We start from the raw sequence: 18525 nt of genomic DNA, 5'->3' as shown, positions 1-18525 counted from the left end.
ACATTTAGTAACTGATTATTACTGCCTTATTTTGTTTTTGTCACTTTTCTGAACTATGCATGATGTGTCTAGACTAAACATATTGTTTGTTACCTTCCAGTTTTGAATATAATTATGCTGTAATGTTGCCTAGTTTGTTTTAAATATTCAGTAAACTAATAAATTTATTTACCCGTTAGCTTTTATAATTGAATTTGTATTCATAAGTACTAAAATGATTTATTGTGGAATTTTTGCTATACTTTGGATGTATAATAAAATTCACAAAATATTTGAATATAGTTTTACTGAATACAGATGAATCCAAATAAAAATAAACCAAATGAATAATATAAAAATTGTTCAATATATGTTTATTATTATCTTTTATGACCACATAGGATCACTTAGTCTATTATTGAAGTCTCTTAGATGGGACTATTTGGGTCTTGTGGTCCTCTCAGTACTTTTTCGTATTTTCCAATATTTGTGACCATTCTATTGTTAAAAATGTATATGTTGTGAGTTTGTTTCTTGTGAATGTGAAGCGAGAGTGTTTCTGATGTTTAATTTTATCTTATCTGTGGTGACTTCTGGTGTATAAGGCCAATTTCCTTTCCTTCAGATCCTCTCTTATTTCTCTGATCAATCTGCATTGCTGGCTTGGTATTTTTCGAGTCGAGATTGTACTACTAATTGTTTTGAATCTTACATCCTCATGATATGTCCAAAGAATCCTAGTTTTCTCTTACACTTTGTATCAGTGATGGGTTCTAACTCTTTGTACATGACTTTGTAGGGCACAATCCACCACTGCCCATCTTTCTGGAACTTTTTATTGATTTTGGTTCTTCCAATCTTTCTTTCAATTTTCTGGAATCTGACTGTCTTTGATTGTTCATTCAGCCGGAAGAGTGTTTCTGCTGCATAAGTGGTTTCTGTTTTATAACTGTGTTGTAGTGTCCTGTTTTTGTGTTTATTGATAGGCATTTTTTATTGTAAGTTACTAGATTAATTTTTGAGTTTAGCTAGTTTGTTTCTTCTTATTTGGATCAAGGTTTTTTTGTTTAGGTTGTTTATTATTTCTCAAAGGTATTTAAATAGGGTTACTATTTTGATTTATTTCTGTTTATGATTACTTATTTTAATTATGTTGATTTTTCGGCCATAATTTCTGGCTTTTCGAATGATTTTTTGAGGTCAATTTGCAATGTGTTGAAGTCCTAATGTCTGTGCTTTAGCTTTGTCAATGTCTTTGCTAGCAATGCCAAGTCGTCAGCAAAACCAAGACAGTTTGTTTTGATTTTTCGACCTATTTTTACTTTTGTGGGGAGTTATTTGAGCCATTCCCTCATTACCATCTCCAGAGAACAGTTGAATTGTTGAAAGCCCATTGTCTTGCTATTCTGTTTTAATCTAAAATGGTTCTGAGAATTCGCCTCTGAATTTTACCTCAGACTTAATCAAATTTATTAATTTGGTATGTAGTTCGAGGTATTGTAGAATTTTTAGTAGGGATTCTCTGTGGAGGCAGTCAAAAGCGTTGCTGAAATCTACAAATGTTATCACCATGTTTCATTTCCTGTTGTAATCCATTATTAGTTTGAGAGCTCCTTCAGGGTCTGAAATCTCCTTGGTAATCTCCTAGTTCTTTCTAGAGTTGTGAATTTTTGAGGATGATTCTTGAAAGAATTTTATCTGTTGTGTCTAGGAGTGTCATTATTAGGGTCTGTTTTGTTCCTTTTTTTGTGTAGCAGATTTATGAGGGCTGTCGTCCAGTGTTCTGGTAGTTTTTTAATCCAGATGTTGACAAGGTGTTGACGAAGGGCAATTGCTGATTTTCCTGCATGTTTCCAAATCTCTACAAAAGCCTGACCTTCTCCTGCTGCTTTGTAGTTGTTCATTTTACTCAGTGCTGGTAGGCTTCTTTTATTTTGGATGGGTTGATGTTTTCAGATGTGTTGTTATTGGGGTATTGGTGTTAAGTTTAGAAGTTTGTTGAAATATTTAGCTAGGATTTGCATGTTGTATTTATTGTTACGGGCCATTTATGGTTTTCACTCTTTATTAGTAGGTTTGGGGGTTTGTATTTTTGGAGCTGATTTTTGAAGGTTTTGTAGTAGTCTCTCAACTGTGTTTTATTGGATTCTTCTGTCGACTTCATTTTGTCTCCGTGGTGTTGGTTTTTTTTTTTTTCCATAGGGTTCGGGTGGTTTCTTTTCTTTGTTTTACTAGATTTTGGAAGGATGTTTCTGATTTTTGGGATTTGTGAAATAGCCATGCTTTAGATGTCTTTTCCTCCACTGTTTTGTCACATTTGTTGTTCCACCATTATTGTTTTGTATGGGATTTTATCGGGGCTAATTGTTCTGCGATTTGTTTAAGGTGATTTAGATCTTTAGTTTATCTTAGTTGTTTAGTAAGTTTATTCATGATTATTTTTTTGGTAATTTTCATTCTTGATTAGTTGGGTAGGGTTCATTTTTCTTTTAGTTTTAGGGGCTTGGTTTTGTTGCTTTCTTTGGGGAGTAAATCTAACTTTAATTTTGACTACATAATGATCTGAACCTGTGTCTTCTCCTCAGAGACTTCTATGTTGTAGATCTCCTTGTGATGGTGTTTGTCCATTAAGACATGGTCTAGTCGGCCACTCTCCTTCAGTGTAGTTGGGGTGTTTGCAGGTTTTGAGTTTTTGAGGTTTCCTCTTGAAATATGTGGATTTTGAGTGGTTTCTGCAAAGATCGATGAGTCGGCCATTTTCTGCCGATGTTGCATTATCTTCTTTCTCTGCGTAGTTGAGCATTGAAGTCTTTGATTGTTTAACCTGATTTTTGGGGATGTTATTTATAGTCAGGTCGAGTAGATTCAGAACTTTTCTGCTTCTTTATGGTCTTTTGGAGTTATATTTATTATTAGTGGATACATGGGCATTTATTACAAGTGTAGATTTTATTAGATGCTTTTAGGATGAGTTTGAGAGTCTTGGGGATTGTGACTGTATGGAGTTTATTATTTTGAGGCTGACTAAAAAGCATGTTTCAAACTGTAGGAAATTTTTCATCACTCTCTTCCCAGGTATATCTTTGTAGAGCTTATATCCTTGAGATTTTATGGCATCCTGGTTGGTGTTTCTTATATCCTGCAGACCCATGATGAGATTTTTGTGTAGGTCCATTAGGCCTGTTATTATTTTTAGTTTACCACTCTGCACAAGCGAGTTTACATTGTTTGTGGAAGTGTAGGTGATTTGCTTTGGTTTGATTTTGTACTTTTATTTTTCTTGTTCAGTGTGTAGTGTTGGGGCATTCCAGTGCTTCTAATTGTATGTTATCTGCTAAGTAGCAGCCCACCATATCCGAATGCTGCCTTCTCTGAACTCGTGTTGCTTGATTCAGCCGATGGAGTATTCCTTAAAAGACTTTCACAGTTGACTTGACAGTCAACCGTGAAAATCAGCACTATGTCCTTAGTTACAACTTTAGAGTTGATCTAGAGAGGTGTGATTTGATGATAAATGAAGCTGCAAAGTTTGTTTAGATTCAGTTCAACTGACAATTTCTCCAATTTGTTACAGATATTTCCAGGTGCACCTAGTGGAGGTTCAAGCCAACTTTTGTTAAAGTTATTTCAGAGAAAAGTTACAAAGTCTGATCCTGAACATTATGCCCCAATACAGTTTATTAAAATATGAACATTTAATCTTTATTATCTTTACTTAATATATTACAAATATTACTTTTTCTATTTTATACTATACTTGCTGAAAAAAATTAATTTTGTAAGTTTTTGATGTAACCCTATGGTAGAAAAAAACTAGACAGCTTTAAAAACTAATTAAAGTAAACTAATGTTTACAATCATCCCTTGAGATTTGATTAGTCTTAATGTTAGTTTCCGCTTAGAGGAAAGGTTGGTTTAATATTATTATATGCCATCTATTTTAAGTGTAGACAAGTAAACCCCAGCTCATTTTAGCATTTATTTTTCATTAACTTTATGTACTAGCTTTACTGGACCTCTAAACTCTTTCCCAAAAGGTGTCTCTACTATTTAAATAATCAAACACTTTACCTATTACTCTGATTAATTATACCTAACCTAAAACTAGCAAACTAGGGATGCTTTTTGTAACTTAAAAGTTTTATTGTCTCAGCTACAGTAAGATTTAGTGGTTGTGCAGTTATTTTTCATCTTATGAACTCTATAAAGTACACACTTGCTAGATAACTAACTAGCTACTTTTAGCACTTATTTATTTTGAAATTCATTAAATGTTTCACTATCAACAATACTGTTTTTGATGCAGTAAACTATACCTGACAAAGCAGTATGGCTTAATTTTAATGAAGGTTACAACATAACACAAATATTGTGGTTCTACTGCTTCGAAAGTACAGTCTGTTAGGAAATATTCATGCTATATTTTTCAAAGAATGTACTTGAATTGGCTCCACAAAAGTTACATTTTGAACTTTTAACATCCACATCATGCAGTTTTAAAATTCACATTCTGATTGACTGTGGTTATTGATATTTTATTTATAAAGAATTTAGCTTATGATACATTTTGAAATTTCCTTTCAGTGATACAATTTGGAAAATTAATAAAAAAATATTATTACTTAAATACAAAAATAATTCTTGTAAAAAATTTGAAGAACAATTAAAATGCAGAATCCATTTAAATTAGAAGGATTTGGCCAGCAAATATTTGGATTATAAAGCGAGTGCACATAAATGGATAGCATACAAATTTCTCACTTTCATGCAAACTTGCATAGGCAGAAAATTTTGAGCACTGTGCTGAATAAGCAAAACAATTTTTGTTAATTTTTTTGTGTACACAATTTAATTCATGACTACTTACACACATATTTTTGTGTAGTAGCAGAATAAATATTAACTACAGAGTAGCAATCTTATAATATTTGACATGCATAACAAAGTTAAAACCATATTTTCTGAATTATTCTTAAGTGCTATGAGATTTAATAAGTAGATCAAATTTTAATTATGTTCTTTCTGCTCATTTTAATTGATATCTTTTTATGAAAACTGGCTGGGATAAGTTATCATCCTGCCTGGGCACAACAGACATTATTTACAGTACAGCAAAATAAAATGAAAAAAATATGAAATAATCACATATGTATTATATATTTACATATTCCATTCTTCTTTTGCCTATTCATACAATTATGTGTTGTACAGCAAGAACCTAGATAAGAACTTATTGGCATATGCTGTTTAATCAGTATGGATAAACGTTAACGGCAAGAAATGCAGTAATCACTCATTGGTAAAAGTGTTGGGCAATATTTGGCTGTGTGTATAGTACACTATGTACTGTATGACACAGCACATCATGACTGACAATTATGATTATCTATCTACCTATTGAATTTATAAAGATACAGTCACATATGATTTATTTATTTGAAGCATGGTTTCATTTTATAATTTTGATGTTTCTTTATTTATGCTTGCAGGTATTCATTTTGAAATTGTTCTGCTTTTTAGGTTTAAACATGATAAAAGGATTCAGGGTTGTTTAGTCAACGTTTGCCGATACCTTACTTCTGGAGAAGTTTCCACTGCATTAAGACCTTTTTATTTTAATGTCCATCCTGATCTGTTTGGTCAATTCCCTTCAGAAAGAGTAAGTTTATTATTAATAATGAAGTATTATCTTCTAGACTAAGTTTATTTTTTGTTTTATACAAGAAATAATATTATTCAAATTTTGACCTTATTTTCTGTTATTCAGGTGTTGGAAAATAATTGTATATTTAGTGATGTCAAGTACATTGAAGTCAATAGCTACTAAAAAATGTTAATTGCATATAATGAAAATCATCCATTATTGCTTTGATTGTTTAAGGGATTGTCTAAAATTATTGGTTTGAATGTGGCCTCAGCTGTTTCATTTTATCATTAATTAATAATTTCCAAAGTGCTAATGAGACTTTTCAGATGTTACCAAATCAAGGGATGCATTAACAGTCTTACCCAGGACCCAATAACAGTTTTATTTTTTGTACAACAGCTGTGTTTTTTGTAGTTAATGTGTCCATTCCTGTATGGCAAAATAATCTACCCATTCTGTGAGCCTTAATGTATTGCATTTATATGGTTTAGCATGTTTTTATCATGAAGCAATTGTTCACTTATAGTGACTTAGAGTTTATATATTGGAACTCTGTCATTTAGATAATGAATGTTTATGAAGTACGAGGTCTTTAAATAAAGTAATGAGACTGGTTCAGAAGAACTTTTTATTTGCAATCCAATTATACATGGACTCTATCACCTTCAAAATAGTTCCCTTGGGAAGCCATGCAACGCTTCAAACGGTTTTACCACTCTTCATAGCAGTGTTAGAACTCAGAAACTGGAATATTCTTCAGATGGTCGATTACATTTTCTTTTATGTTTTTTGCTGTTCCAAAATGGTGTCCTTTGAGGTGTTTTTTTGAAGTCGAGAACAGGAAAAAGTTGCAGGGATTCAAATCAGATGAATAAGGCGGTTGAGGAACTGCAGGAATGTTTTTCTTTGCCAAAAACTTATTAATTGAGAGTGCAGTGTGACAAGGTGCATTGTCATGATGCAGCAGCCAGTTGTCTTTGATGGCTGGTCTCAAGCGGACAACTCTTCTGCAGTCTTTCAAGAATTTCTCGATAAACATACTGATTTACAGTCTGTCCTGTAAGGCGTTATGGCCTTATGGACAATGCCATTGATGTCGAAGAAACAAATTAGCATGGTTTTGATTTTGGTGGTGAGTTTGAAGTGTGCCACTCCTTGCTTTGGTGTTTTGTTTCTGGGTCATACTCAAATATCCAAGATTCACCAGTAATAACATTTTTTAGAAAATCAGGATCAGTTTCAATTTACCCTAGAAGATTGCGGCACACTTCCACCCTGTTGTTTTACTTTTTAACAGTGAGTTTTTGGGACCAATTTGCACAAATTTATTTCATGTCCAATTCGTTTGACAAAATTTGATGGACTGTGGTATGGTTCAAATTCAATTGCTGTGCAATCATTCTGACTTGTCGGTTGTACCATATTGAATCTCCGATTCGCCCAACTATGTCGTGACGTTGATGTCACTTTTTTTTATTGTTCTAAAGTGTGGATTATACGCAACTGATTCCCGGCCATCTGAAAATGCTTTGAACCACATAAAAACTTGGACTCATGACAGAATGTCATCTCCATATGTGCTTTTCAATTTTGAATAATTGATTGCACAATATTGCTCATAATTAGTATCACTCATTTTTGTAACGCACAACAAAAACTCATTGAATGAAAATTTTGTTTATGTCTCACGTGGCAACAATAGACTAAAAATATTAATACCTAATGTAAATCAGCTTTGCATATAACCATATGCTTACTAGCAACTTTACAGTGTTGCCACTTTGGCTGCCAAAAAAACTAGTCTCATTACTTTATTTACAGACCTTGTATTTCTTAATTATACAACCCAATGTTTTAATTAACACTTTTATCATGGATCGGATATTTTGCTACTATAACTTACTAATTTATTGAAAAATTTAATTTTGCAAGTTTTTCTTATTTCTGTAACTGCAGTTAGCCATCTATATAAGGTTTTTGACTTAGTTTTGCTGAATTTAATTAATTTCATTATATTTTAATTAATTTTCTATCTAATTTCTTGTATTCATGTAATATGTTAATTCAATTTTTATGTTTTTAATACATATGTACATTATAACTATTTGTTATAATGTTTACAATAACATTTGGAAAAAAAAACTTTTCTTGCAGTTATAAATGGTAGGACTCACAATATTATATATGATTCTTGTTATAGTAGTTTCGACCCAACTATTTCATATCCAACAATTTCTGCTACATGAAAATGATCATGTATCATACGTATCATTTATCCTGTGATACTTAACGAACACCATACTTGACTATTCTAAATGATACCCATACCCCAGCTTACATTTTTAATTTGGACTCATATATGAGGACAAATTATTAATATTAAATTATTATGTTGATAGCTATACCTAGCAACATCAATATATACTTAAATAATAATTTAATTTTTCATAGTTCATATTTTACATAACAGCAGTGTCTTTAGTAATATTTATATTTTCACATCTTATAATTTCTGAACACATGCACATCTTTACTGCTGTTGTGTAAACATTGGTTCCTGTAATAGAATTAATGTTTTTTACAGTTTATTTTTTATTTTTCACTGGTTTGCAAATTTATTGTAGACACTTTTTTATAGTACAGTAAAACAGAAATTTATTTCTAATTCTAAACTGTTCTTAGATGAGATAGTTTTTTTTAATTCTGCTAATACTTTTTTTTAGAAACATTGCTTTTAAGTGAAAGTATTTAATACTTACTTAAAAACAACAGTTTAAAAACTGTTAAAAAAATTGTAATATTTAGTTTAAAAACTGTTAGTTTAAAAAAAAAAAAATTGTAGTATATTTTTAATGAATTCTTAAAAAAGTAAAAATCTTCCAGCCTCCTGTGGGAAAAATGGCCTAGCATTAGAATTGCTCAACATGATACCATTGTGGTGAAAGGTACTCATCAAAAAATTACCTATAGATTTTTTTTTAAGCCAATAAACAAAAAATTTTCAATAAGTCTTCTAGATAATACTCGTAATATAAAAATGCTGACATCTAACTAGTTATCAGAGACAAAAATTCATATGAGATGGTCTGTGACTGCTTGTAAAGGGAATCTCTTTTAGATATATATCATTTTAAAAATCAATGACTTCATGAAACTTCTAAAACGAGGATTTTTTTACTTATGTTTTTATGATTATTATAGTTACATAGAACCACACTTGAAATCAATACCTCTTATTTAAAATTGAGAACAGGAATTTTTAATTTATTACATTACAATGGAGTTTATTTTTAATTTTTTTTTTTTTATTTCATTAAAATAGGTTTATAATCTTACAATTTGTTTTACTTAGTGTAAGTCTTCTGTCTTGTCAGATATATAAGTTGCAAGGTGACTATGATTTTAGCTCACTTTTGTAGCGTCACCATATAATGATTGAAATTTTAGGTACATTGGATTATGTTTCATTAATTTTGTATGCTATGGTAAGTAAGTAATACAGTTTAAGTAATATGTATTTATTAATCTTTTTTCAGGCTGTAAATGAAAATTCTCTGCAGATACTTAGTTCTTTCCTTGAAAACATTCAACAGAATCGTTATATTCGACCGACTACTGTGAAATTTTATCTAAAACCTCAAAAATCAGTTACTGGGAAAGGTAAACTAATTATTATTTAAAAACTTTTGTAATACTGATACTATGAAAAATTGTTAATTTTTGGTGTTTGTCTCGTTTATTGAAACTTAAAATTGATTGGTTGTGTGTATTCTTTTAAAAAAATATTATGTTTATGCTCTTGTGTGTTATATTTGGCAGTTCATGCTTGCTTTACAGTTTTTCAAATATTATAAATTAAGAAAAAATTGTTTTATTTTGTCTTTAGTTATTGGTAATTTCTCTTTTTAGTTTATTTGAAGTCCGTTAATATACAATTATCACAAAGCGATGTAAGAAAAACAGTTGTCTCCATTCTTTCTTCCTGCAATCTTCCTACAACATATGTTGACAGCATTACACCAACGCAACCTCCTGCACCAAAATCAAAACCAGATTTTAGAACCAAAGTCAGACAACAATATAGTGACTACAATTATAATACGCAATCCAACATAAAGGAAAAAATTAAAAAATCTAAAGAAAATGAAAGTTTAAGGTATTGACAAAGTTTATTATTTATTAACTTATAGTTAAAATTAATTTTGTTTTAAAAATGACTATGCTGTTTTTACCAATATGCAAACTGAGAGAAGTTTGATTTTGGTTGTGTGAGTGTGCACATGTGCATGTGTGTATATTTGTATCTCTGCCTATATACGAACTAAAAATGTTTATGTACATGTTATCAAACTATTGATCTTAATCCTGTTAATGATGTTTGATAAATAGCTTTGAACAAAGTAAAATGAAGTTTCTATGTAATTTCATCTCAATCAAAAAATCAGTTATGGATCAAAAGAAATGGCTCTAAAAGAAGATTCTGAAATCATTTGTGTTAAAGAACTGTATAATATTAGTCTATGCAGAATAATTAAAACTTAAGAAATTTTATTTAATTATTGGTTGAATTTATAAAAACTAGAGTACTTAAAAACAGTAACTAACTTTTTGTTTAAAAACAGTAACTAACTGTTTGTGAAAATTTTATGAGTAACATTGACTAGGAGTATTGAAACTTACATGAAATTATAGCAGAAACAGAATTTATATTAAAATGTGTTTGAGGTTAGAGCAAGATTGCTTATGAATAAATTTATTTTAAGTTATGCATTAAATTCCTGTGATCTTTAATGTTCATAAATTTTGTAATTTTGTATTTCATTAGTTATCATGTTAACTTTGTTTGACATTTATTTTTGACATTTGAAATAGCTTAACACTTGTTGTGGTATCATAATTTGATTAATGTAATTCTAAATTTAAATTGTAATAATTTAAATTGAATTATTCCCTAAGACCAAATCATATATAATTTTACTTGTTCATTAATTATATCTTGTTGCAATTTTTTGTTTTTTTGTTTATTTATTTTATTACTATGTTTAAATTAATATTTGATAATGCATTTGTTTGTGTTCTTTTTATTAAAACCATTTTCAGTTGCTAAATATTTTATTAACTTAAATTTAAATTAAAGATTTATTAAATGTAAACTCATAATTATCTTTTATTTAGTTGAGGATTCTATTAAATCATATAAACAGTATTTTTTGGTGGTATGGGTGTGTGTTTTTTTTTACTAGTTGTTATTACTGGTAGCAATGGCTTTTTATATAAAACTAATCTTCATTATAAATAACATATATTAATGAACCTACAAAATTGAAATTTTATATTGCATTTCATTTTTGTTTGATAGATGTCTGCAATTGACTTTTAAAAAGTTTACAAATTGTGACTTACCTTTCTACATACCAGTAACAATTAAAATAAGTACAATAATACAATAACAGGTTTTTTGCCAAAATAGTGGAAGACAATATTTCAAATACAAGTAGTGGTGTGTCATGGCAAACACTACAGTTTATTTTTGTATATGTCTGCAAGTTTTACTAAAGATTATAAGTTGTGTTGCTGATAATAAAAACGATGCCCAAATTTTATCTAAAATCTTTGTAAAATGTACTACTTGTAACTAAAAATATAAAACCATTCTAAACATCTTTTAAGAATCTCCATTCTTCATTTAATAGTAAATAGTACATAATTAATCAGTTTCTGTTTTGTGGTTTGTGTAAGAAATATCATCTGACTTTATTTATAATGCAAACTACTTCCACTTAATTATATAATTAAAAATTAAGCAGATTTGTAAAAGTAAACTGTGTGGCATATTATTTTGGCATGAAGGGTTTATATTTTTCTTTCTGAAAGAATGGCATTAAGACATTGAGCAGTTAAGGATGATAGGGATATAATTTGAGAGTAGTATAATTTGTAGGTGCACTGAAGGGGGGCCTGTGCAGGGGATGGCTAGAATCAAATGTCAGCTCGGCAAGGGAGAAGACCAAAGCTTGTGCTCCAATTTTGGAGGAGATAAAACGCCTGCAGGAAGGACTATGTCAGTCACTCGGGTTGAAAGCTGTAGTATGGGACTGTGGTTGGAATGTTGCACACTTTCGTGGAAGTCTTCAGAGTTTCCAGGCCCTTGCTGAACATCATGCTGATCTGATGCATCATTTGAAAGGTATTTATTTAAAATACTATAATGTACTTTGTGTGTGTTTTATTTTAATGTATGTTTAAACTTGTGTGAGTCTTGAGTTTTATTTGGAAAACAAATTTTATTTGGATTTTTTAATGGGAGAAAATTTTAAGTTCTGGGTAGGAAGATTTTTCAGTTCCTAATGTTCAGATTGGCTCAGATAAGAGTTAGTGATGATTTACTGGAAATCTGACTATTGGTACTGCTGCATGTGCTAAAAGGAGTAAGTGTGTGGATTCACAGTTGAAATTAAGATGGTTATTCACAATCAAGTTGACAACATTGTAAGTCTTATTTATATCAGCTGCTGAAAGTTTTGATGAATCTTTGTTTCTTTAGTAAATACTTTCTGTTTATAAAAAAAAAGATTTTCAGTCTGATTTTTTGTGACGCTTGATTGTCATTTTATTATGTTAATAGGCAATTACTTTACTTATCTTTAGATGAACTATCTTATAGAAAAATAGTTTATTTTTTTTATTACATCATTATTTTATAAATTTTTCAATAGGAGGCCTTAATTTATGCAGCTGATATCCAGACTTTTTTTAAGTTTTTCTATAACTCCCAGATAGGAAAGAGCTAAGACAGTCCCACAGGTAGAAAATTGTCACTTCATTAAATTATAATAAATCTCATTGCTACACCAGTAAGTTAAAAGATTACTGTTCAGGTGGTGGTAACTGACAATTTCCATGATACTCATCCAAGGAAAAAGGGTAAATAAAGGAGAGAGTAGAGGAAGGGAATCAGCTTCAGAGAAACTATCTCTAATGGGAATAAATTGTGGCAATTAATTGAATTGGTAAGCCCTTATTAGTATCATATGAATATAATATATATGCTTATAGTAGCATATGAAAAGTTTTATTATAGAAGTGTGTGTATAGGTGTGTGTGTGTGTGTGTGTGTGCCAGTGAGAATAATGAAAAAAGTTTATACGGGTCTGCAAACGCCGCTTCATCAGTGAGTTACGGCTGGTGAAAGATTTCATCATGATTCCTGAGCAAAGAGTAAAATAAAGCCATACTGAAATTATTTGAACCCAAATTAAGGGGTAAGCTTTTATGGCTTCATATGGTTTTTGGCGTGATAAATTGAATAAAACAGGTTTCAGAATTGTATCTGCAGTGGATTTTGAGAAAATTGGGCTAAATGCAAAAAATTCTGGTGAAAACCCTGTTTTGTTATGTTTTACTTGCAATAACTTTGTTACATGGGTAAATAAATAAGTAAACTTTTTAAACAGAACTTGTAAATAATTTAATTCTGAACAAAATTATATAAACTCAGTTACAAAACAAAACCAAGTTACAAAAATTAATTTTATTAACATCAAAATACCGAAACATGGCTGAAAAAATACATTTTAATTTTTGCACAGAAAAAATAATACTTTTTTTAACATGAGAATACCTAGAAACAAAATCATTTAACAAAAGTAAAATAGTAAAAACACATTAAGAAATTACTTTTACAACTGTTCAAAATGTCCTCTTTCACTGTTAACACGTACTCTGCTCGTTTTAAAATTCCTTTGGTGGCTATTTTCACTGTATCTGGATTATTTCAAAGAATTTCAATAGATAAAATAGATATATTTCAATAGAATTTCATAGATTTCATACGTTCCCACACATAATAGTCCATTGGCGTCAGATCAGGTGATCTAGGAGGCCAATTAATTGGTCCTTCATGCCCAATCCTTCATTTACTGCCCAAAGCAGTTTCCGGTGTTGGAAACTGCTTTCTATTGTGGCATGTGGATTTTCAAAATCCTACTGATGTTTATTTCGCAAGTTATTAACTTCATTTCTTGTAAATGTTGCCTTATCAGGAAATAAAATGGAACTTACTTTATGACATTTTTCTTAGAAGCCAGTCACAAAACTTTAGATGCAATGCAAAGTCGCCAGGCAGTAAATTTTGAACCTTCTGATAGTGGTGTAGCAAAGATTTTCTTTGTTAAATATTTGCCATACTATACTGTGCGGCAAACCAATTCGATTTGAAATTCATGTATTACTAAACCCTGGGCTGTGTTGAACTTGCTGTATCATGTTTTCCTTGTAAACGACACATGTTGTTCTTGTCTTTCAGGAGAATAAGAATGTGTAGGAAAAGAACCAGTTGTGCGTAAACAGTGGAAAAGGTTTTGTGATTTGGAATCCTTATATTAGAAAATCTTTCTTTATATTGCGTTTTTGCAGCCAATGAGTTATGCAATAACCATAAATAAAAATTATGTCAGCATATTCCTCATTTGAAAACTGAAATGGCATTTTGAGAACGCAGAACACAAACATTTCAACTTCACACACACCACACCCACACACACACACACACACACACACACACACACACACACACACACACACACACACACACACACACACACACACACACACATATACACACACTCTGCACAATTAACTAGAACTTTTAAAAGTGTTCAAAACTATATCCACATTCTGTATACAAATTGTGATTGTTGATCAGTTGTTAAAACTGTCAACTTATGAAATAAAAAATAAAAAAATTTATTTTACCATTAAATAACATTTTTCTTCTTTTCAACAGTATCAATAAAGTTATTAAACTGATGTTTTATGTTACTTCTTTTCTGTTGATCTTATTTTTGTTAAATAATTTTATTTCTAGATATTCTCGGATGTTAAAAGTATTATTCTTTCTGTTTAAAAATTAATGTATTTTTCAGCCACGTTTCAGATATTTTGATGTTAATAAAATTATTTTTTTTAACTTGGTTTTGTTTTTAGTTGAATTTATTTACATAATTTTGTTCAGAATTAAATTCTCTACAAGTTTTGTTTAAAAAGTTTACTTATTTATTACCCATGTAACAAAGTTATTGCAAGTAAAACATAACAAAATGGCATTTTCACTACAATTTTTTGCATTCTAACCCAGTTTCTCAAAAACCACTGCAGATAAAGAGTTCTGAAACCTGTTTTATTCAATTTGTCAGGTCAAAAATCATAAGAAACCATTAAGCTCTTACCCCTAATTTGGGTTGCTAGAATTTCAGTATGGCTTTATTTCACTCTTTGCCCAGGAATCATGGTGAAATCTTTTGCCAGCCATAATTTGCGGATGAAGCATTTCTGGACCCATGTTTATATGAACTTTTTTTAATTTTTTTCCCTAGTAAAGCTCGTCCTGAAATTCTTCCTATTTCTTTGTGAAACGTTCTGTATACATGCATACGTAGTTTACTATTATTATGGTTGCTTGTATCTGTAGTAAGTCTTGAAAACTTATCACCTACAGGGGGAACTACAGCATATTTAATAAAGAGGATGGGGTAACTGAAAGGTAATTTGGCTAAGTAATTTGAAAAAAAAAATTAAATTAATTAAAAAAAATTAAAATTAATTATCCTTCAACATGTTATTTGAGTTTGCTTTAACGTTGGCATAAATATTAAAATAGTTAATTAAAAAATTTAAGAAAATTTACAAAATAGAATTATACTGTAGATTAAATTCCTCATTTTACCCTAGATTAAAAATCTTATAATATTTATTATATATAATGATAGTATTATTTTTGTTATTTTTAAATAAAATTATTAGTAATAATAATAATAATTAAAAAAGGTGAAAAAAGATTATACTACTGGAAAATATGCAGTTACTGCTTAAAAATTACAATGAAAATTATAAAAATAAACACATTTTTCTAATTAATTGTAAGTCAGGATGTAGTGCTGACTCTTCTGTCATGGACAGGAGACATGGGATTTAAGGATTAATGTATAGAATAAAGTAAAGTGTAAGATTTGTTTATAGTTGGTATGGATATGGCTAGAATCAGACTCATTGCTTTTTTTAAATTGACAAATGGAGGAAAAGTAAACGGAAGTTGGAACTTAACCGTTTGTCTTGAAAGTAGTAATTTAGGGAATTTGTGTAACTTTAAAGAATTCTATATAAATTTGGTTATTAACCAGAACTTTTATTGAAAGTGGTACAGCAAGTAATAAAACTTAAGAGTGAAAGTAATAAATCAATTTCCATTTTAGGATAATAAAATTGTTTATTTTCAGTGAAATCAAATCAGACTTCAAAGTCGATTAGCATTATTTTTGTTTAACCTCTGTACTCAAGAAATGCTTTGATCTCTACAACTCAGAAGTTTTTGAATTTTATACTAATTTCTTTTTTGGATATCACATGTCTTGTACAGATTGCAGTTTAGTAATACAACTCAAAAATGGATTACATGATGAAACATTTTTTAGTATATATAATCAGTTCTTCATATATATTGAATAAATTTATTAAATTATGTTTTGAAAAAGAAGAATGAAGAGTCTAGAATAAAGATTCACTTTCCTGATGATTAAATCCTAGGCTTCAATCTCTTGTGCAATGGAATAATGGGTTTGGTTGAATCTGTAATGAATTTGATGAAGAAAATGCAAGAATAGCATGGTAAAATTGAGATTTGTTGAGGATACTAATTGTGATTTGGTGTCATTCAAAACTAAAAACACCTAGTGTGGAGGATTCCATCAGAAAGTTTGATGGTGGAAAGTTTTTATGACTCTCTTAAATGAATAAGCTGATTATAGTTAGTAGGTACAGTAACTAACTTTTTGTTATTCTATTATTACTTCATCAAAAAAGTAATCAAACAGGTGAAATTAAATTGATGAAAACAAGCTATATAAAAAAAGACAAACAACAATAAAGCTTTTAATATACATTTATGTATATATATATATATAAATCAAAGCACAATGGCAATTCTTGAGAAAATTAAAAGTGATTTAATTTAGGTTTCTTTTTGTGGGATCTTGACTATTAAATTATGATTTCTATGTGTTATTTATTCTGTGCACTTGCCCATGTACATTCATATAAATGGCTTATATGGTTTTATAATTCTTGAACATGGTTTCAGATGATTTCTGCTATATAGTGTTATAATAATTAAGTTATATTTTCTGTTTACTTATACAACATATGTCGCCATACATATTAAGTTCGTAATATAAAATAGTGGAGTTTTATGGTAGCTCCACTATTCTTAGTGGCCAGGTAACATTTCTTAAAAATGTTACTCATGACTTTTGGTACATAAGTAATCTGATTATTATAGTATTAAAAATAATTTGCATATTGCTTTCTACTTATTGGGTTATTCCACTAAAATGTTATTGGGTTTATAATTATTATAGTATAGGAGAAGTTTATTAGTTTATGATAATTTGATTCTAAGTTCTTTTGTTGTAAATTTTATTTTTGTGTATGCAGGACGGACATTAGTTTTTGCCAATGATACTGGAGTTAGCTTAGATGGCCGTGTGTTATTAAATAGTGCTGAAGTAAGGCACAATTGGTTAGATGTAAGTAAAAATAAAAAACCTCCTTTTTTTATGGTATGATAAATTTATTAAAGAAAAAACTTGTGAAACTAAAGTTTCATATATGAAACTAAAGTTTCATATATGTATAGTTTAATCTAAATGTTGAATTCATTGTATTTTACCACTAATATTAATAATTGCTATTAATATATAATGTTTAGAGATTATTGGTGAAGTCCCAAATACAGTACGAAGTATAATAATTACAGAGCTCTTATATGGAATAGGCAACATTGATCTTTAATTCTTAATCAATCTTTATATGTGAATATTTTTAAAAAAATTATGGAATGTGTTCAAATCAAAACAATGTTTTTTCATTCTCTTCGTGAACTTCTGAATAAATATTACCAAAACATATTATTTATTATCCTAAATACTTCTTACTACTTACTTTAAATTAATATCTCTACCATTTGTGGTCGTTAAAAAATGGTGTGATTTTCCTTTAATTAGCCATTCCAGTAAACAAAAAGTGTAACTGATGTCACACCATTTCAGTTAATAGCTGATAGGAGTAGTATAGAACTACTTTTTTTATAAACAGCTAACATATAATTTAATCTGCTAGTGTTAATGTTTAGTTGATAATGTTATCATAATAATATTATTGTGATATTAAGTCATAGTCAACATCTATATAAGTATATTGTGTATTTTAGTTAAAAATTAACAGTTTATGATATTGCGGGATACAGTAGCATTTTGAAATTAAACATTTTATTAATTCCTTGGAAGCTGACATATTTTTCAAGTCCCCCAAGCATTCTTAAGTTAGGAAACCCAGCATTAATTCCCTCCACAGCGTGGGAACTTTGCAGGCAGTTCACTGTAAAAAAATTCAATTACTTAAGTTCTTTGAAATTGTATTTATATTTATAATTTGCAAGATAGTGTACACCTGTCATATTTTTGGTGGACGACATATTTTCCTCTACCTGTTAGATTTGCTATGATCCTGACTCTTTATTCAAACAGTAAAAATTTTATAATACGGAACTATTATTATTGTTGTAGATGTAGAATACCATCTTATCTTCTGAATATCCATCAATCCAATACAGTTTTTTTAAATCTGATAGTGATATTTTCTGGGTTTTCTGTTGTTTTGCTTCTTCCATAAGTAGTCTCATACTCTAATAATTAAAAATCTCCAGCACTTTGTAAGAATTCACCATTTCTCTCTGCTCATACAAAACTTAGAACTAACTTTTAGGATTTTGTATCAACTGGAAGGAGCATTAGAGATTAGCTTTTCATACATTATTTCTGTGTTGCACATGAACTTTTTGAGTTACA

At 29.5% G+C, this 18525-nt stretch overlaps 1 protein-coding gene across 2 annotated transcripts in view; it reads left to right on the top strand.

Moving 5' to 3' along the window:
- Positions 1–18525, top strand: part of LOC142319143 (T-cell activation inhibitor, mitochondrial-like) — a 33010-nt gene that overhangs the window by 3516 nt on the left and 10969 nt on the right. The window contains exons 2-6 of one of the 2 annotated variants that reach the window (XM_075356106.1): positions 5500–5638; positions 9163–9286; positions 9536–9782; positions 11593–11813; positions 17114–17205. In XM_075356106.1, coding sequence (XP_075212221.1) covers positions 5500–5638; positions 9163–9286; positions 9536–9782; positions 11593–11813; positions 17114–17205 — 823 coding nt within the window. Of the gene's footprint in view, positions 1–5499; positions 5639–9162; positions 9287–9535; positions 9783–11567; positions 11814–17113; positions 17206–18525 lie in introns of both variants that reach the window. The other variant, XM_075356107.1, reaches the window with a different exon arrangement.

The sequence above is a fragment of the Lycorma delicatula genome, chromosome 2 (genome assembly GCF_047948215.1).
Source record: "Lycorma delicatula isolate Av1 chromosome 2, ASM4794821v1, whole genome shotgun sequence".
Classification (NCBI taxonomy): Eukaryota; Metazoa; Arthropoda; class Insecta; order Hemiptera; family Fulgoridae; genus Lycorma; species Lycorma delicatula.
The sequence above is the reverse complement of the archived record's forward strand: the minus strand, read 5'-3'. Positions and strand labels throughout refer to the sequence as shown.